The 21,857-nt window shown below is 31.3% G+C and overlaps 1 protein-coding gene and 1 pseudogene across 3 annotated transcripts; one reads left to right on the top strand and one right to left on the bottom strand.

Annotated features, from left to right (window-relative positions):
* Positions 1-20: 20 nt before the first annotated feature.
* LOC119678025 (translation initiation factor eIF-2B subunit delta-like) lies at positions 21-3,813 on the top strand (the record flags this gene model as incomplete). Of its 3 annotated transcripts, none has more annotated exon segments than XM_038089649.1 (6): positions 21-254; positions 324-584; positions 2,147-2,545; positions 2,608-2,787; positions 2,855-2,982; positions 3,055-3,813. In XM_038089649.1, coding segments are annotated over 6 exon segments (1,767 nt in total), but the record flags the coding sequence as incomplete, so codon positions are not given.
* Positions 3,814-6,724: 2,911 nt separating this feature from the next.
* LOC119678024 lies at positions 6,725-20,877 on the bottom strand (annotated as a pseudogene).
* Positions 20,878-21,857: the final 980 nt, after the last annotated feature.

The raw sequence follows: 21,857 nt of genomic DNA, 5'->3' as shown, positions 1-21,857 counted from the left end.
TGGAAAAACGTACCTCCGTCACAAACACTGGCGGTGGTATTGTAACAGAAAAAAATCGTGAGCAAATTGAAGCTGAACGTAAAGCGAAAAAACAAGCAAAACAGGCTGCCAAACTAGCTAAAAGCAGTGGAAGCATTAGTAAGGAAATAACGGGAATCACACAGAAATTATCCGATCTACAAATCAGTATTCCCAAAACAACAACTACAACAGCACAAACAGCGGCTACACCAGTTGAGAATGTAGAAGAAAAGGTAAATTATTTGTTATTATTTTAGTAAGTGAAAAAAAATTATTAAAAGGCATTCCCTTTAAAACAGAAACAATCAATTACAAAAACGGATATAAAACCCACAGTGGTTACTAAAGATGTAGGTTTAGGTGGAGAAAAATCTCGTGAACAAATCAAAGCTGAACGTGAAGCCAAAAAACAAGCAAAGCAAGCTTCTAAATTAGCCAAAAATACGAATACGGATACGAATAAAGAAGTAACGGAGTTGAATACAGAATTGTCTAATACGGTTTCAAAACAATCAGTAACAGTGCCAGCTAGCGAAACAATAACAAGTTCTGTAGAAGAAAAGGTAATTTAAATACTCAATTAATTATAATAGTGAATTTCAGTAAAGAAGAACAAGCACGCAAAAATAATGTCTCAAAATACACATTGGACTTGAGTCCAATTAGTCTTTAAAAGGCCAGTTTTCTCCAACTTGATACAGGTTGATTTAAATTAAATCATCCCCTAATCAATTCTTATTCCTTAACATTCCCTTTACCTCACACTATCAGCACCTGCCCACATGTGTACGTAACATGTATATGCCTTTGTTGTTGTTGTAACCCGCCGGGACCTGAAAGCAGATAACATGAAAGGATTACAAGACGAACACATGGGATAGGGAATGGAAAAGGTGGGAGTGAGTGTTAGGATGAAGGAAAGGGGAGGGGTGTGTATATGTCTTTGCTGTTGTTTTGTTGTTATTGTAACACTCATGGGTCTTCTTGTGTAGTAGTTCCTTTTGAATGTGGTAAACGGTACTTGGTCGTCAAACTTGAGTGGTTCCGGGTCGTAGACCTTGCGGTGCTTGAAACCCTACGTATTTGTAATGTCTTTCATATTATCTGCACGATAGATTTTCGCGAGCTACAATAATAACAACAACGCAACGACATAATACATTGTAAAATCGGTTTTTAATAACTAAACAGGGACTAAAGACAATTTCCATGTCCAGCAACTATACTAGCCCAATTTAAGACAGGTTATAGTCACGTTATTAATTGTAACTTGTCACACTCAAACACGTCTATTTCCAATATTACCCATGATGTCGCTTTCGGACACCTTCTTCGTGCAACGAGTATTGTCCTAGCTCAATTGAGATGGGGATATAGCCATGTGCTAAATAAATAATTGAGCCGTATAAATGTGTTAATAATTAATGTGTACCCTGAATGCAACACTACCCTCTATCTGTTTTCTTGCTTCAATGCTCACACAAAATTTGCTTCCAATGATCTTTGAATACGTCCCTTAGAAATGGCTCGGTTTCTCAGCGTTGACCCTAGTTGACTTAAGTGTAAATCTCTTCCATCGTTTTTTTACCAACCTTCATCATTAGTAAAGATTTGATGCAATAAATACTCAATCTATTAATTCATCTTTTGAACGATTCTTATATGGAAGTTGATTATTGTAATCTTAACATTCCCGTTAGAACTTTAGAAGTTATGATTGTTGTTGTCCGAAGAGATCGTAAGAGACATGAAAGAAATTACAAAATCCGAATATACTCGTATTGGTTACAATATGGATTAGTTATGGGGTAAGTTAGAAGTAAAGGGGTTGCTGGGTATAGTTTTCTCAGTTTTTCAGTTCTTTTCAGTCTTTTTAATTGTTAGATCTCGGAGCTGTGTAATAGGTCGTTACTAAAGATCCATTTGTGACAAGCATTTTGTGTTGGTTGTTTTGCGTGATATTTGTTAGATATGATTCTGTTGTATTCCCCTATAATTGTAATCTTTAACACAAGATTATTGTCACCATACATTTATAGTTATTTTGCTCGACTAAATACAAAAAAATAATTTTATTATGTCTTATATTTTTATTATTTTAAAATTTATTATTTTTCTTTTGTAGAAAAAACCTGCACTCACAAAAGCTGAAAGGCGCGCAATACAAGAAGCACAACGTGCTGCAAAAGCGCAAGCTTTAACTGCAAAAAGTTCTACAACCAAACCGGCTATCAATGATAAATCAGCAACAGTTGCCAAAACTGCATCTCCTCCAATCACCAAAGAGACTAAATCTCCAAGTGCTAAAGCTACTACTACTACTTCTCCTGCAAAGCAAAGCAAATTTATTGACATTAAAATGCGGCTATTTAGCCACTTAGAGTGCGCACGAACTGATGTCAGCCTATTTGTGAACAACTCACAAATCCATCCAAGCATTGCGCGCTTAGGTGAACAATATGCACATCGTACAATAGTTGGTTCGAATGCTAGATGCATTGCCTTTCTAAATGCGCTGAAAATGGTATTTAAATATATAGTTTGTAATATGTATACTATAATATTAATTTTCAATAAAAAAATTAGGTTATCCACGACTTTGAAACTCCACCTAAGAAAGAATTTTCACGCAGCTTGGAAGTTTTTATCAAAAATTGTGTGGAACACTTACAAAAATGTCGTCCACTAGCAGTTTCCGTTACGAATGCCTATAAGCATATTAAACATGTACTGACACAACTGCCAACTGAACAGCCAGAATCTGAGGTATATACAATGCGCACAGTTATAGTTAAATATAATTAATTATTAAATATTTTATATATATCTTTAGCTAAAAGGAAATTTATGTCACTTTATTGATACTTACATTGAGAATCAAATTGGAAAAGCTGCACAAGCTATCAGCAGTTCTATGCAGGAAAAAATTTGTAATGGTGACGTTATATTAACTTTTGGTTGGTAAGTATTACAAATACATACAATGTAATTATATATATTAATAAAATTATGTATTTACATTTACATTTACAGCTCCTCACTTATAAATTTCATTTTCGAAGAAGCTCAAAAGCGTGGTGTCAATTTTCGAGTTATAGTTGTTGATTCACGTCCATTCTGTGAAGGTCAAGAGCTGTTGCGCCGTCTTGCTGCTAAGGAAATACCTTGTACTTATGTTCTGATAAATGCGCTGGGCTTTGTTATGCGTGAGACAACAAAAGTTTTGTTAGGTGCTCATGCATTACTTGCAAATGGTTATGTGATGGCTCGCACTGGTACAGCTCAAGTTGCTCTGGTAGCGCGTGCATTTAATGTACCTGTCTTGGTGTGCTGCGAAACACATAAATTTAGTGAACGATTCCAAACCGATGCAATTGTGTACAATGAATTGGGCAATCCAAACGATTTGGTTATAAACGACAAATGTTGTTTGACGAACTGGCAAGCGAAAGGCAAAATGACACCATTGAATTTGATCTATGATATTACTCCTCCCGAATTGGTCACTGCTGTAGCTACTGAAGTATCGATATTACCATGCACAAGCGTGCCTGTTATTTTGCGCATCAAACCGACGGAAATTGGCTACTACAGCTAAATATCTCGAAAACTGTAAGTTGATTTGGTGTTAATCTTGTCCGACTAAATTTATTGTAGCGAAAATATATAAATATATATTTATTTTAGTTACAGTTCTTAAGATTTCTTTAAAGTTAAATTTAATGTACTCTATGAATGTTACATTCTACTGGTTTTATAATAATAAACATTTGTTTTTACAAGACTTTTTAATAATATTAATAAAAATTGACTTTAAACATAATTTGTTATATAGTAATTTAAATTTGATAGATAAAAATGATCAGCAAGTTACATGGAGCCCCCATAATTAAAAAACAAAGCAAACTTCCATAACTTGAACTTCTATAACTCGAACTTCTATAAGTCGAACTTTTATAACTCGAACTTCTATACCACGAATTTCTCTATAACTCGAAGAAAAATATTGTCATGTGCCAATAGGAATATGGGAAAGTGCATTCTATAAGTCGAATTTTTGTTTTAAGTATAAATGCATTTTGCTGTTAAGGGAAGTCCCTTTTTCCAAACCAAATGTTTAATTTTTTTTCTTGTTGTTTCTTTGCGCAAGTTACAGTCGCTGACAGCGTGGTTTAAAATAAATACAATAACTTCCAATGCTATTCTTAACTACTATATTGCTCTTGACAATGAAATTTATACATCAAGCTTTCCTACAGTCGACGATATTATTGATATCATATGAATTAGTGGATCCGATTCTAAGCGCAACGAAAAGTGATGATGAGGTGGATGAAGCTGTTCTTTAGCCTTCTAGAAATCAAGTAGAAGACTCATTCAAAATTCTGAATTTTAATTTGCAAACGAATGATACTACAACTGATGATTACTAAAAGAGTATGAATAATCTCTTTGGATTCTCTTTTTACTGAAAATAATAAACAAATTAAAGTCCCAAACCCTAATTTCTGAATATTTTTTAATTCACTATAACTTCTGTGCCGTGTTTGATTTCAAATAAATAAATAATTATCTTGAAACATAATTCTAGTTACTTTCAAAAATAAAAAAAACAAAAAAGAAAGATTATCTTACTCGAAGTCTCCATAAGTCGAACCTTTTCTTTGCAAAATGGTACTTCGAGCTTTAAAAGTTAAACTGTATCTGTAATTATTTTATGGAGGTTAGTTAATATAATACTTTATGTTATGCCATCGTGTATAATTGGTAGAGTTATGTATTATGTTATGCATATATAAATAATATTTCCAGTGGTTAGTCGCCACTGATATCGGGGTATTGTGGATGGTACCTGGAAGTATTGACGGTATTACAGGCAATACACTGAAGGCATGGGCTTGTAGCACAGAAATGGTTATGGACTCATGTTGGTGACGGAACTTCAGTCTGTTGAGCTCAATTAGTGAGTGGAGGTCCGGACAACAAATTAAGATTAATAAAATAATATATAATTGTAATAATTGCAGGATTTAGTATTTTATCACCTTATGTCCAATCTCTCTATTAACTTTAGTTGCTTGCTATTCTAATTGGTCATTCCGTCTGGTCAGTTGTATTTGTACCAGATAATATTTGGATAATTTTGGTTGGTTGATCCATGGTTTTAAGAGATTTTAATATTTGCACTTTTTGAAAATTTAAGGCAGTATTTTGTGTGAAAAAATATTGTTTTGTAATAAAGTACAAGAGGATACATTTTTTTGAAACTATTTATTGAAATTGATTCTTTTATAGTATTTTAATATTATTATTATTATTTTTAAAATGCTTGGTTCTAAAAAAAACTAACGTTTTACATGAAACCGTCAATGCTGGTCGCTATGAACAACAAATGATAAATTTGAACCATGCATTGATCAAGAAACGACCAGAATGGGCCAGAAGACACAGCAAGGGAATTCTGCTCCATGACAATGCACCTGCACACAAAGCAAAACGGGTTCAGGATGCAATCAAAACACTTGGCTGAGAGCTGCTACCCCATCCGCTGTATTCACTAGACTTGGCTCCTTCCGACTACCATTTGTTTTCATCGATGGGACACGCATTGGCTGAGCAGCACTTTGATTCCTACGAGAAGGTCGAAAATTGGGTGTCTGGTTGGTTTGCTTTAAAAGACGAACAATTTTTTTGGAGTGGTATCTACAAATTGCCAGAAAGGTGGTCAAAATGTGTAGAAAGCAATGGCCAATACTTTGAATAAAATGTTTTTTACTTTCCTATTAATAATTAGTGTTTTATTTTCACCAAAAAACGCTCATTTCATACCGGTACACCTGGTAAATAGCACAGATTTTAAATTCTTGTTGATTTTTATATCGCTGCCATTAGTTTTTCCACTTTTTTTGTAAGTAACTTTTTAACTTACTAACTCTTATTCCCATTTTGAGGATAAAATGAGGTCGTTCCCGTAGTTGTGTGATCAGTGCACATTCGACAAAGAAATTATTTAGATTTTCAAATGTGATATTGTTCTACTGATTTATTTATAAGTTAAAAACTCATATTCTGAAACATTGCTAAATATATTTTTTCGATATTTATATTACAATATATATGTTTTATAATTAAATTAAAACAATTCTGTTGTAATTGATTAAGTAATTTTTGTGTAATATTTCTCCTAATTTTTTCTTTTCTGGATTAAAACGAAGTGTTTATGTATTGACTTATATTATTATAATTTAGTCAAATAATTTATACATCGAATCTTTGTGAGAATAATTAATAAAACATCTTGTTGAATTTAGATTGCACATTAATTAATCATTTTTGTTTTTCACTAATAATAATTCAATACAATTTTATAATTACAAATATATTTTACAATATAAAACAAATGCATTAACCTAAACAAAATACATTATTTGTGCAAAAATTGTTTAATAAAATATAGAAAAATATATATAACGAACTATTAATAAAAATATAATTTAATATATTTATTAAATTATTGAAAAAAAAAAAAATTATTTGTGATTTTTGATTTTACTTAGCAAATGCTTACATATAAAATAATATATAATTTAAACATATTTTTACATAAAAAATATTGGCTTTTTAAAGGAAGCAACATTAATTTATATTTTTAGTTGATTTCTTTTTCTTATATCAAATATGTATATATCTATTTTAAATATATATTTTTTTAAACAAATTTTAAAGGAAATGCAACAGTAATTCTGATTTCAATTTTTAAGCCTAATCACATACACGCACAATCGCTCATATCCAATCAAACATACTAAATAGCATTTGATATATAAATAACTCAACATTCCGTATAGTTAAAGCGGCAACTCACTCCTCACTTCACCTTGTGTACAACAAGTACAGGAATTATGGTTTAATAAAGTTTTGTTTCTCATTATATATTTATGGGCTGATCTTTTGTACTAGACTAAAGCACGTTGGCGAAAACTGGTGCGGGCTTACCGCTATCCAAACCCGGTAATGGTATATTTTTGACGATACAACGTTCACAAAATATTTCTCCACATTTCCAACAGTGGGTCTGAAAGACAAAATATGTGTATAATATATATTATTAATAAAAATAAATATTATTTTAGCTTAAATTATAAATCCTATTTCATATATTGTAGAACTTTCATAAGACCACCAAGTAATAGTTATAAAAAGTACATTTTATAATTTAAAAATAAATTATGTTATACAAATCAATCAAAGCTGATTAACCACTGTGAACCCTTCCAGCAAAGACGGCAATATACCATTTATAGAAACTGGAGACATCAGAGTTAAAAGAAAACATTAAATATGTTTTAATTTTACTAGTTTTTTATATATTTTTTTAAGAAATCATATATTTACATATGATCAAATCAGATTATATTAAATTTAACGCACAATTACATATAACCATACATGAAAAAGTAAAAAATAGTTTTCCCATGATTAATTAAATCTTGCGAGGACTCTATAGCTATAAGGCCTCTGTAGATGCGAGCCAGTTGGTGGTTGTCGACGCTTAATATCGCCACTACCTTTTATATAGAAACGGCATTTTGTCACAATAAACAGCCTCATTGTGTCGCAATAGACAGACGCAATCTGTTACAATAGACAGATACATACTGTCACAATAGACTGACTCAATAAACCGACGTATTCTGTCACAATAGACAGATGTATACTGTTACAATAGGCAGACGCATTCTGTAGCAATAGATTGACGCATTCTTTCACAATAGATAGACGCATTCTGTCACAAAACACAGAAACACTCTGCTCCAATAGACAACTGTATTCTGTCACAAAATACAGACGCATTCTAACAAAAACGATGGATGGATTCTGTCACAATAGACAGATACTCTCTGTTATTGTCGTATTTGGAAGCACTGGTCAATTTAGCCTGACAGGTGGAGATTTTATAAACTTTTCCAGAAAGGAACTACGTTTTGTCACATCAGATAACTGCATTCTTTTAATGTTGTTAATATGTTTTGGTATGTAAAAGTATGTTAGATTATACCGGTGATCGAAAGGATCATTTTGGCCTTTTGGTTCATTGTGTTTCTGTATAAGAGGTTTAGAAACAACTTTGAACCTTTCGCAAAGCCTAAAATTCTCCAGGAAAGTTGTGGAGCTAACCAAGATCAAAAAGAATGAAGTCCCTAATATAGTCAACCGGTGCAACCCATACACTGGGCAGTAACAAAACGGATGTGAGGCTTGTAAGGATATGATAACAAATGCTATATGACATGTGTTTAAAGATGGTTAGGGAGTAATTAATACCACCTGTGTTATTCCACAACTTACGTGTATGTGTAGGTGCATTACTAGGGGAACCTTTGAAAAACTATTTTTGTAACATTTCCATGTTGCTACTATAGTTTCCTTGTCATTGTGATTAAAATAATTTAAAATTTAAATGATTTCGGCCATTGAGAATTTTTATTCTTATTATAGCTTTTACGTCGTTTTTTCTAAAGTATATAAGTTTTAAACTCGTTCGCTTATGAAACGAAGGTATTATCCACTATTTGGACTTATTGAAATAGGTGTTTACCTGCAGTCTTTATTTTAAGTCTTTATTTAACAAGTTTTAAATAGATCTGTTCAATATGTTCTTAAATTTTTCGATTTAAAAAATTGCATATAAATTGATAATCAATAATACTCAAAGACTATATTTGCAAACACGGCTGTAAGATCTGTTTGTATTATTCTATATATTCATTATTTTAACTGTGAAGATCTCCTATGAATGGATTGAACCACATTCTCGTATCTCATAGACTTATAGTTATAAGTCTAATATTGTTATCATGTGGATAATCTTTATGCTGTAAAGGCTTTAATGTCACCGAATTCGTAGATTATACCCATAACAAATGTACTTCTTGAGCCCCTTAACTAGTAGATTGCGTCAGCAATTTATGTTCTATTCATTTACAGCAAATTGATTATTCAGATCCATTTACCTTCTTGCTAAATTGGTCAAAGGGTGTTGAACATGAGCAAGCAGTTACATTTCGCATCGATTTCCAATCAACTGCTACAGAATTTAACTCCTCTGTTATATTATTCGGATCAATATGCTCTGTCAGCTGAAATCATACATCGAATTGATAAAAAAAATTAAAAATATTAATAATATATTTTACAGTACCGATAAGCTGGCAAAAGACAAATCGTTTGATTTTAAAGGATGATCGTCATCAGCAGAAGAGAGTTCACTCATTTTCTTATCGTAATTATATCTATAAACAAAAATAATTAAATTAAATTAATTAATTTATAAATTGTTTCGAAGAATTAAGAATATTCCGATATAGTTTTTAAATAAATATTAATAATATTGAAACACTCACTTGTTGTCATTGATTTCAGTAACTGCAGACTCGGTTTTTGAAGATTTTGTTGTGGCATCCTGCAACTTTTTAGCCGATTTTGATATATAATTTTTAAAACTTGTTATACGCTGTAATTAACAAAAATGGTTTTCATATTAATTAATATTATTATTATTTAAAAAGAATATTTAAAGCATTATTAATAGGTGTTACCTTTGTTAAATGCTGCACATGGTCTTCTAATGAAGTGCAATGGTCCTTGCTTGCTAGCAATAAATCGGAAAGAGGTTCACGCGGATGTACACCACTTTCAAAACTACGGAATTATTAATACATTAATTAATCGCGTATACATTTAATAGTTACCATAAACTAAATACATATATATATATATGTATATAATAAATTAATATGCAAGATAAAAATAAAATCTATGTTCGTATAAATGAATTGACTGAAAGTACTGAAGGGATGGCTTTATCCATCAGACGATTTAATAACGTTAATGCATAAGCAAGGCAACTGTCTATGAACTTCAATATATGTTTGATCTTTAATTTGAGCAAACTAAATTGCGTTTTCTTTAATGGAGAATACTTTTTTGGGAAGTCGAAATTGACATATTCCTGGTATAATTGCAGTGAAAATAAATATAAAATTATATTTTTATTGTTTAATAAATTCAAGAGTGATATTTATTAACGTTTATGGCTAGTATTTTTGTTCAAATTATATTAATAACTACAAGCTCTATATCTATTTAAATCGCTCGTCTGCTCCGGTAGCTGCTAAACTTAATCTTAATCCTAGTCGCAATATCAACAAAAGGGAAAAATTAAATACTAGCAATTAAATAATGTTATTTACTAGCAAATTAGTACTTGTAGACTTAAAAAAAATTATTACTAATAATACTAATATTATTATTACATGAAAAACATTTTTTTTAATTAAATTTGTCTTACCGACTGTACATGCCGCGCCAGAATCTATTGAAAAAAAGATCATTCACAAAGGTTAATAAATATTTTCTACAGGAACACAATTTACAAAACTTACTTTATGCATTGTGGTGCTAGATTTGCTTTGATTGTTTCATCAACATCAGGTTTGTATAATGGATTGATGTATTCATTTAAATGATTCGCCATGAAACCCCATAAGGAGAATGTGCGCTCTGATAGTTTAAGATCCAAACGATCTTTTTCGCAATTTCCAACGAAAGTACCGAATTGACATGAATGTACATGATCATGCAAGATTAGAAGAAAACGCTCATTAAACTCAAAAGCATCGCTGCGCTGATACATTAATTGCCAGGTACAATCTAAAAATTGTGTGAATATAGGAGAAACTTCACGTAGATCTGTTTGTATGTGACCACAACGATCACTGAATTTGTGACCAAATGCTAACCAATCCTTCTCGATAAGAGCCTGCAATGATATGAATATAATTGAATGAATGGATTTAGTATACTTATTACAATAATACTACCTGAAATCCTTTAATAGTTCTATAGTATGGATCCAACATTAACGCAGCCAAAGATGACACTTGTGCGGTTCGATCCCAACCATCTGAGCAATGCACAACTACTGAAACACCTTTATCAACGGCATTCGCTATAAAACTGCAACGAAAAGTCATAAAAATATTTTAATATTCTGTGCTTCGTCGAATTTCAGTGAGGAAAAGTTAAAATCAATAAAAAAATTATTACTCATACGCCACCGAAACCATAAATTACTGTTTTGCAATTGCTGAAATTGGTGATATAAATTTCCCTTGCTTAATAAATATTAAATTTTTTGATTTAATTTTATTGCTGTTTTGTGTTTTGTTTTTGTTGTTTGTTATTTTATTGGCAATATTTTACGCCATTTTCTTATTGTGATTGTACGTCCTCACAAACCCTCCAGCTAGCGTTTTCATTGGTATGTTGTATGTCGTATGTCAGACTTATTATGCATCGACATATTGTCAACATCATTAAAATGTAAATATATTTTAGCTGCGCCTTGGATGTGTCAACGCTTTGTGTGCTTCCACATGTCAGACAAAGTGTGCTAAGGAATTTGCTATTAAGATGGAAGTTAATTGCAGCTACTGTACTCGTGCTTGAAAATTGTGGGGCGTGTCAGGTTAAAGATGTCATTATAAGACACATTGTTATATCTTGTATTGGCATAGACGAAACAATATTTAAGAACAAATGTTTTTAAACTTAAGAATTCTGATAATTTATTTAAAACTTAAAATATATTCCTGGAGAGATATTCAGACTATATCAACATAAATGACTATTTCTCAGAGTCAAACATATTCTCTGGCAAATTTTGCTTACAGCTCCGGGTTAGCGTTTAATACTTGATAAGTACAGTGGAACAACAAGAATAACAACAACAAAAACACATTAATATGATTATTATATTTTATCAAAATTTTTGAAAAACTATAAGTCGCTTAGAAATTACTTAGGAAGACCATTGAGAAACTTTATTCTATCCATCATATTTTATAAGAAACTTACATTTATTGCACTTCTAATTTCGTTATAGGCATTCAAAAAGTCAAAACTAACTTTAGGACTCAATATGTCTATTGCGCAGTTAGTGTGAAATGATACATTTAGTTCAATGAAATCAAATTAGATGATTTCATCTCTTCAGTACCAACATCAGTGAGATCGAATACAAACATGAACTTATAGCCCTCTACACAGATGTAGTATCCGAATCTTAGGTTGACTAACAACCAGGTTCTCAACAGGCTCCCGCCTAATATCTCCGAAGAAGAACGTCGTCGGGTATAACTAAATGCTTAAGAGTTACTTGCCACACATAAACACGTCTATACCGAATGTGTATCTATTCTACAGTTTTAAGTCCCACCTGTTCTTTTGCCTCTACGCAGACAAATCTTCGGTCAATAGACCTTTGGACCCGCTCTCTTAAAGTGGCTAGGTTCCTTCGTCTAAAATCACATTAATTTCAATTGAAACCCCAAACACCCTTTATTCCGCCTCTGCTACCCCAACCACCACCCATTCACATCCTTATTCGTCTTGTAAACTTTAAATGTTATCTACTTTCAGATAATATGCTCTCGGCAACACGGTTCGGTAAGCAGAGGATATTCTGATTTTAACGTCTTAAGTTTCGAATGTGGATGAGTTAATGCCAACGATTTATGGCAAGTGTTTTAAGGGATGTACATGATATAATATTCGTGAATTATCCTGAAAATCATAAATGACCAATACATCGCATATATATAAAACCCGTTTTTATTGTTGCATTTAAGAAATTGAATCATGCATATAATCACGAAGAGAGTTCTCTTCATTCTGGCACAAATGATGTAAACAATAATTGAATTATACGAAGAGCTTTAAAAATTCTAACACGTGAATAAAAGATAATGGCGCAGGGAGATTATGTATACTTGCTTTATATACATATATATATACCATATATATTGGTAGTTGTACATGTATCTGGTCAAAATATATATGTGAAGGCCAATTCAAAACAAAACTGTTGAACTATTTAATGAATTAAATCAAGGACGTGAAGCAGAAACTGCGTAACTATGCTTACATGACTAGAAGAAGTAAGTAGAAAGTTTAAACTGTTTTTGGGAGCATGGAGTTTTAAATATATATTTAAGGCCTTGTGCGAGTTCGAGTATATTGAGGTAAAGTAAATTGAATTTTTCTAGGGATTTTTTGCAATGTACTTATGTAAATATTTATTTATTGCACTTATTTATTATTATTGCACTTTTTATTTATTATTTATTTATTTATTTATTAAACGTCTTATAAAATTTTCACAATGGTAACACCTAATTTACTTAATTTTTATCTAATTTACCTTGCTCGATATTCTGGTAAATATCGACATTCGTTGCTATACCAACATAAATTACTATTTTCCTCAATTTACCATCAATTTACTCGACAAAATTACTTGGGGGCTGTCAGCTTTACAGGACGGGAACACATACCTGAGGTTTCTGTTGGAATCCTAATAAAATTTGCTAACGAAATGCGCATCCTAAATGATGCACACAATCGTTAAAATAAGACTCTGATCTGATATCGCAATGGACCTTAATGGTCTATGTGTGACCTTTTTGGTCTGCCAGCTTCATCTAATCTAATCTACTCGAACTCGCACACGGCCTAAGTAATAAAATATATTCACGAAATATATTTCATTGGAAATATGAACTTCAATCTTCAAGAACTTTAAGATACACAAACTTTGCTCTTCCCGTGTCTTTAGCCTTCATATCCTTGATAAGATAACTAAATCGATATAGGAATAATGCTTTCTAGGAATAGTTAAACGCTTTAGTATTTGTTATAGTTAGTGAAGAAATAATGTAGCATTAATATTCCTTCTGCTTTACTTTTTCAAAAGAGCGCTTAAATTATCTTTTTCATAATCGAAAACAGTTCTCATATTTTTGAAATGATTTAATTTTAATTAAATATGCTAACTAATTGAATGAAATTAACTTTCGACAATACCTTGATGTATCCAATATTGAGCGTATATGTTTCAGCCAACCAGATGATTCTAGTGAATTAAGAAACCCACTCATTGTCGGTGCCTTTTCGCAAGCCTCTATTAGTTTCTGTAAACTGGTGCGTTGCACGTGTATGTTTTCAATGCCCAAGAAATGGAATTTGATATTCTCATAAAATGCCTCATTTTCGTATCCTTTGCCTGCAGCACGATTTGCCATTGCATTTATCTATGGAAAAATTAAAGTAATTTAAAAAATTCTCATTAGTGCCTGTGGTAATTAAGCTGTCACTTCACATTTTGCAGCTCAACACACAGCTGTTGGAAGGCACACAAGCGAAGCATTACGCATACTTGTCTATAGTAGCCTGCCTCACATTACGCTGTTAATATTCAAAACATTGGTTGATGTGTCAAAATGCCATCAAAAACTTGACGATGGCATTTCGAGCACAAGTGGTGCATGTTTATGCTCTAAAATTGTCACTTTTTTATTTTTTTCCATTGATGCAACACATGTGCCAGTGTAAAATATCTACATAGATCACTCGTACTCACCCTAGGTCTGGTATCCACGACATACATATAATCCGTGTTTGGATTAGTTTTTCTTATTGCCTCCAACATTTGCTCGTCCTCCAAGCAACGTGCACTGAAACCCGATAACGGTTGGCTGCATCGGCAAATTGAGGCCTGCAACAAAAAGTTAAATGTGCATTAACGGAAGGATTTGTATGAGAGAGAATGGCAAAATACCTGCCCATATTTACTCTGTTACTCTGCATGTCATGTACAGAAATATGCTTAGCTTTAAGCCATAAAGGCAACATTTAAGCCAAAATTTTATTACAATATTTTATTTCACTTTATGAATTTCGAATTTTTTTGGATTTATGTAGTTTTACACGTATTTGGATGTACTATGTATATGGTATATATATGGTATGTAAGGGATATGAAGGAAAGTGTGGTTGTAGGATATATGAAATTTACAATCTACTTGTATGAAGAATATTCATAGTTCATAGTTGTTTCTGGCATACATAACATATATTTCTTTAACAATTTTTAAATACAACACAAAATATAAATGAAATAAAATTGTAAGTAAACTTCGCCTTACAAGAGCATTTGCATTTCCCTAGTGAAAAATTTAATAAAATCTGGAATTTCTAATTGAAATAAATATGCAAAGGAAGCGTACTTTTCTCTGCATATTTTATGAATGTGAGCTCCCTTTACGCAAATAAAATTAAATTAGCTTGAGAAGAGCAATGATAATACCAAAATCCGTTTTATAAAAATTAATTTAAATAAATTCAAGTAAAATAGAAAAATCAGAAAAAGCAGAAAAAATAGAAACTAAGAATCTGCAATCGTGTTGCATTAATAATGCAGTTCACCTTTCGCAGGCAGGTATGCTCTTCTTCTGACTTTGAAATCAGAACATATAGAGATTAATCCTTATCCTGCCACTTGCGAAATAATAATGAGCAGAGTTGCTATGAAACAATTTGTACTCACGGATGTACTTGATTGCTGGAAGTGGTATTGAAGGTTGCTAAACTACGGAATAGAGCAGAATAGTGGAAGTGGTTTAATTTGCGTTTACGTACTTTTACATATCAAAATATATATGCTTCATGTATATACTTCACTTTCACATATCTGACTGGGTGTAATGAAGAGGGCGCCATAAGGATTAAAAGTACAACGTGTTGATGGCATTGAAGAAAATCAGTGATTATGGTATTCTGCGTGACAATGTTGACGTAATTTTTCGGTTTATTTGGGAACTGCAATTTGTTGATATTAAATTGTTAATATTTTGGTAACAAGTACTAAATTAATAAATTAATTATCAAATAATAATACAAAGGAAGTTTTTCTTATATTTTTTTGTCGCTATCTGATATTTGGCGATTAAACAGTTTACATTAAGAGTTGTGTCCCAATCAAGCACTTTATAAAATATGAAGTGCTTTTTTTATAAAAAAAAAAGTAAAAGTTTAGTTTAGTTACCCGAATTCTAATGTTCTTCAGAAAATTGTTGGAGGATAAGGTCTTTGATGAGTTTTAAATAGCTACTCAAAAGCAAATGTCTACTTCCAACTTCTCATGTTGGCACCTGTAACCATTAATGAGGCTCTGGCGAACGAGCACACAGTGAAATTGTCCATTAAAAATTAAGAGTACATTACGTATGATGAGAGATTGTTGTTCTTATAATTTTGATATATATATATAATCTTTTTATACTTTATTTTGTTTTGAAATTAATTCTTCTTGCTAAGAAGAGACTTAAGGCTTCCCTTACATCTATTCGTACCTCAAAATATTCATTTAAATTCTTAGTACATATAACACTCCAAACACTACTATTCACCAGCTAGAAATTGCACAAAGTCAGGCTCTGAGAAGACTTTTCAAAGTACCATGGTACATTAGGACGAATGACATCCTCAGGGACCTCAAGATTGATCCCATCAAAAAGTACATAAAGGATAGAGCGTTATCAAATCTCAAAATGATTACAGGCTCCTCGGGGATATATACAGATCTGAGGTGAATTATTGCTTAGTCTGATAAAGTGATAAACAATAATCCAGTCAAGGCGTAAAGAGGGGTTTGAAAAATACCTCGAGTTAAGAAAGACTTGTAGTGCTCAAGTGCACTAGCTCAAATAGCTTCAACATAATTAATAACACTTAATACTTCATATATACTTTTTAGTCTATATACATATTAAAACAAACTAAATATTTATATATAAACTTTTATATATGTAATAAATTTCACACGTTTATATTAAATATAGTTCTTTCGAAAAAATGATTTATAAAGATAAAGTCCACGTCAGGAATTACACAAGTCATACATATTCTTAATTGAGGTGTCAAAAACCATTGATACAGTTATTTCTGTCTGACATCTACCACTACTTCTTTTAATCTGTCTGTGAGTGAGAGGACAAACCATCCTATTCACTTTTCAAGCTTTCCATAAAGAATTTTGCACAAAAACCCTTTGGGAGTTCAAGAAATTGAAACCAACAAATGGATAAAATGGTGGAATATGAATGATTGACACCCAAATTAAAATTTGCATGGACTCCATACAATTGACAGACTACAACAGTAGTCTTTCCATTACTATTTTTTACTTCATTATATTTAAAAAAATTCTTTGGAAAGTTTACTTCAATGTTAGCAGTTAATATGAGATCATAAGACAATTAGTTGTAATTAATAATTTAAACAGAATAGGCGTTTTATGTATAATAAACACGCGCAATGATATCGAAAACTTATTGAAATAATTCGTAACAGTTTTATTAAACGAAATCACCTTTCAATTTGGTTCTACAGTTTCTTTTATAGTATTAGATAGTTTGATTAGACGAAATTATAATCAACATAGCACTTTAATGTATTATTCAAGCACTTTTTATTTTAGACAAATTTTAATAGTCAAATATCTGGTTTTCATAAAAAATTTTATTTTATTTTGTGTTTCAATAATGTTTTAATTCTCTTGAAATAATTTAAAACTTAAGCTCTTATTATTCTGAAAAAATCTTAATTAGCTAAATAATTGGATAACACAAAAACGGTTGTACTACTATAAGAAATGTACCTTCTTAAGATGTTAAAATAACAATGAGCAGATCTATTGGAACAATTTTAAACAGGTCAATTTCTTTCTGCATTGTCCATGTAATGGGAGAGGATGATCTTAAAATAAAAGTAACTCCCATTATTTTATTATCATATTAATATTATTAAATTATTATTATATATATTTTGACAGATAAAATAAAAAATTATTATAGAAATCACAGATTTAGCTTATCCAAAGTAATCTTCATCTTCTTCCATTGTGAAAAGAGTTGTTGGTGTACTCTTGACGATGCATGTTTTGGTTTTCGCAATATTAGTACATAGTCTAACTGTTGCCGCGATGTTTAAAAAGGTAGTTCATTCCTTTGCCTACTAAGTAACGATTTCTTAAAAGAACATATTTGAACTGGAAACCTATTGTAAAGTTAGTGGATCGACAATTAAGCTGACCTCCAGATTAAAGGCGGTTTCGCTTTTTAGCATAAGTTGTGGTAATTTTTTTTGAAGAGATAAAGTTGAGGTTGCTTGCAGTTTATCTAATGGAATAATATTGCACTATCTAATATAACAAAATGTCATTTTTATCTGCAAACAAATGGAACATCACCTAGTCATATATTAAGCAATTGCCCGTGCGAACAAAAGGAAACTGGGTTTATAATTATTCAATTTTATGGTTATTAGATAGTCCGCAATAAAGAAAAAAGGACATTCGCATGCAGAATACGTTATGTTCAATTGGAATATTGCTGTAATTTGATAGATTTAATATTTTCCCAGAACTTTGCTTGACTAGAAGCCTTTATTGCTAAGCTATTATATTTCATTCGATTTAATTCTATTAATTTATTCATTTGTTCCTATTTTATTCATTTTATTTTGTTTTGAGTTAAATATATCTCGATTTAAAAGTAAGAGTTTATACATTGTGGGGAAATTTTGCCAAGGGATTATCTTCTTATAGGCTCTCGTATACAGCATTATATTTTTCATCTAGACTATTGTAGATTTAAAAATTGTTTCCTTACTGTGAAAGAATCAAATAACACAGACTTTGATATGATTTCTTATATTTTGTAGCCACGAAAATCTGGTAAATTTTACAAAAGTGCATTGGAATTAATCATTAGCAGATATTATGATGGTAATAGTGTTTGGGGGTTTTGGGTTAGGCTCAGGTCCATATGCACTGTGACCAGTTTGATATATTGTGCATCATTAGCAGATATTATGATTGAAACTAGAGTAAAGCGTTTTCATTGTGCGAATTTCCAAACAATGTTTTTTCTAGTAGGAAAAATTTCACCATTGAGCAGTTCATAAACTCTAAAAATGTTTTTAGTTTACTTAACTGAACGCAATGCCTTGCACTACTATTTGAGACTATGAATATCCACCTGAAGTAATTTTCCATCTGAACTAATAGTATGGGGAGCTGTGACTTGTGTTTTCATCGAGTCTGGTGTCAAAGTCAATGCGATTTATCGATTTATCGGGAAAAATGTTTTGAAAGTTTCTTTAGAGCCGTGGGGACACAAACACTTCGGTTATAGATCATAGGCGTTCCAATAATATTCGGTAGGCTTACCATCTCATAAAGTTCGTGTGAATCAAAAATGTTTAAAAAATCATGTTCCACACTTCGTTTTGTCCACATAATGGCTGACACATAATGAATTCGCCTGATGCAAATCCAATGGTCGATTCCATCTGAGCCATTTTGGAGAGAAAGGTAAGGACTAGAATTAAAAAATTTGCCAGTATGGATGCGCTGAAGAAATCCGTTGTTTAGGAATGGGCCAAAATACCGGAAGGTCACATCCGTGAAGCATACGATTCATTTTTTTTCACCGTCTGAAGGCCATAGTCAAGGCAAAATGTGGTTACATGGAGTTATAGTGGATGGATTCTCAAATTTTGATTATTTCCACAAATTTTTGTAATTTAAAACAATAAAAAATAATTTCACACAACAAAGATTTGGTCGCTTCAATAGGTGACACTTCAATCGCCTAACCTTCCCCGTGGAAGTGTAATAGGTCATATACGTCATATATCTGAATTAATTACCTTTTTCCATAACTTTTAGTAGATATTGCAAAATTTATGTTAAAATGTTGTATATTTAGTATTTATAAAGTGAATGAATTTATGTATACTTTGTACAGTATTAAGTGATTATATATACTTTTTCAAACGCTTCACCTACATTCATGTAAATCTTTGACAATTGTTAAACGAACCAAAATAACCAAAATTACAATGAATACCCTTCAACATTTGTATCTCTTTATACGAAACACAAATAACATCTTAAGGAAGAGACACTGAAATTGATGGGACCATTATTCGTTCCAAACTCGTTCATAAAACAAATTCAATATAATGGAATTCATGAACTGCAATTGATCATCATCAATTTATCAAGCATTCAATAAATACAGAGTTCATTGTGAATTAATTTATTCCTTTGTACCTTTCAACGTCAAAACCAACATTTACGAGTGTTTATCTACTTTACGAGAAGGAATGAGTGATGATGTGGCACATTTATGGAGCGTGGTTTTGTGATGCAGTTAAATGTGAAATGAAATTTATGTAGATTATTATTGCTATCGACAGTTCAATAAAATATATTTACTTTTATAAAAATTGCAATTGTGTCTCTGCGCTTTTGAATATTATTACAAGAAGAATAACAACTCACCTTATTCGAATGCAAATAGGTCAAAGCAGGCAAACGTCCCTTGGAACGAAATCGCGAACTTCCAATCAACATAGCCGTATTAGCCTCTTGTGGCACATAAATTTGTCGTGGATAAGTGTCACACAATTCATAATTGGAATTCAAGGTGCACAAAGTCCAGATGTCATTCGGTACCCGCATACGTTTGAATTCGTTTTCCAATTTGAAGAAATCCCAACCTGACGTCTTCGGCAAATCATCCTTGGCGGGCTGATAGTTGAAGCAATAAAGCTTATTAATGGAAACTGTGAAAAAAAAGAAATAATTCTATTTATTTTAAAAAGAAATACAAAAAGAAAGAATTAATGATATGAAAATACTATGTGCATTGTAAGGTAAGAGTATCTGTTTCGACGCAATTCAAATATTTGCAGTATGTAATTGAGTTGAAAGAAGTAACAAACTCACCTGGTTGAAAAAGTTTTGTTAATGATGTGTATACATCGTGACATTCTGAATCCTTTGGAATGACAAATGTTACAGATAGAAACGTTTTACACCGTATCAACAAAGGCGAACCAGTTGTGCTTAATGGCAATTTTTCAATGTTAGCGATGTGCATGTGCAGAATCTGAAATAAAAATCATAAAATGAAAGGAAAATTCAATTTGATTCAAAGGAATTGTTTAAGTTTGTTTATTTTTCTCTATTTTATTTTGAAATGATAATTCGAATGAATTTAAAACTTTAAACCATTGAAACATTATAAAGATATTTAAATGTTTGTGGCGATACTCACGGCCAATTTCACAGTCGTTAGTTACTTAAGTCTTAATAATTTTCTGACTTAATTCATACTTAACTCAATTTTAAGACCTCTGAAACCTGGCCTTCATTATAGAAAGTAGAAGTTTTTATAAAGATAAATGTTAGGTTATATTCTACAACATAGCATGGATTAAATAACATATATGAAATATGTATGGGTTGAATCTATATCCCATCTATATAGCTAGGCTGGAAACTTTTTGATTATCTAATTGAAAATATTTATTTATTATTTCGCGGCTTACGAGAGGCAGGTATCTGTATTCTTCGTTATTTTATTCAATATAAGTTAAGTTCAATATAAGTACATTAACTTTGAAATATATTATATATAATAAACATAGCTTCGAGAATTGCTTTGAATTATAGAATTAAACTGAAAGAATCGAATCCACACAATTGTTGTTTTAAAAAGATTATCAAATACCAGATATTGGTCCCTGATCTTTCTAATACTTAAAAATTGATAGGCATTGTATTAGATCAGATTATCTGGTAATAATAAGTGCCATGAGTCTTTAGACCAAGACCTGAGTCCAAACAATAAGTGCCTTGAGTCCTTAGCGAGATTTGTTAGAAGAGTCTGTTAACTTAGTGACTACTAAATCTTAGTGTTAAATAATTGTTTTCGATTGCTAGTTTTAGTTGTAAGACTAACTATCTTCTATGCTGATTATATAGTAGGTCAAAAACCTTTGTTTCCGTATGAACTTAAGTACAGTTAAGATATTTGGTTTAACTATGCTTATCATTTTGTGACATTGAATTGTGCCAAATT

The sequence above is a fragment of the Teleopsis dalmanni genome, chromosome 2, assembly GCF_002237135.1.
Source record: "Teleopsis dalmanni isolate 2A chromosome 2, ASM223713v2, whole genome shotgun sequence".
NCBI classification, from domain to species: domain Eukaryota; kingdom Metazoa; phylum Arthropoda; class Insecta; order Diptera; family Diopsidae; genus Teleopsis; species Teleopsis dalmanni.
Note: the sequence above shows the minus strand (reverse complement) of the source record. Positions and strands in the feature narration are given on the sequence as shown.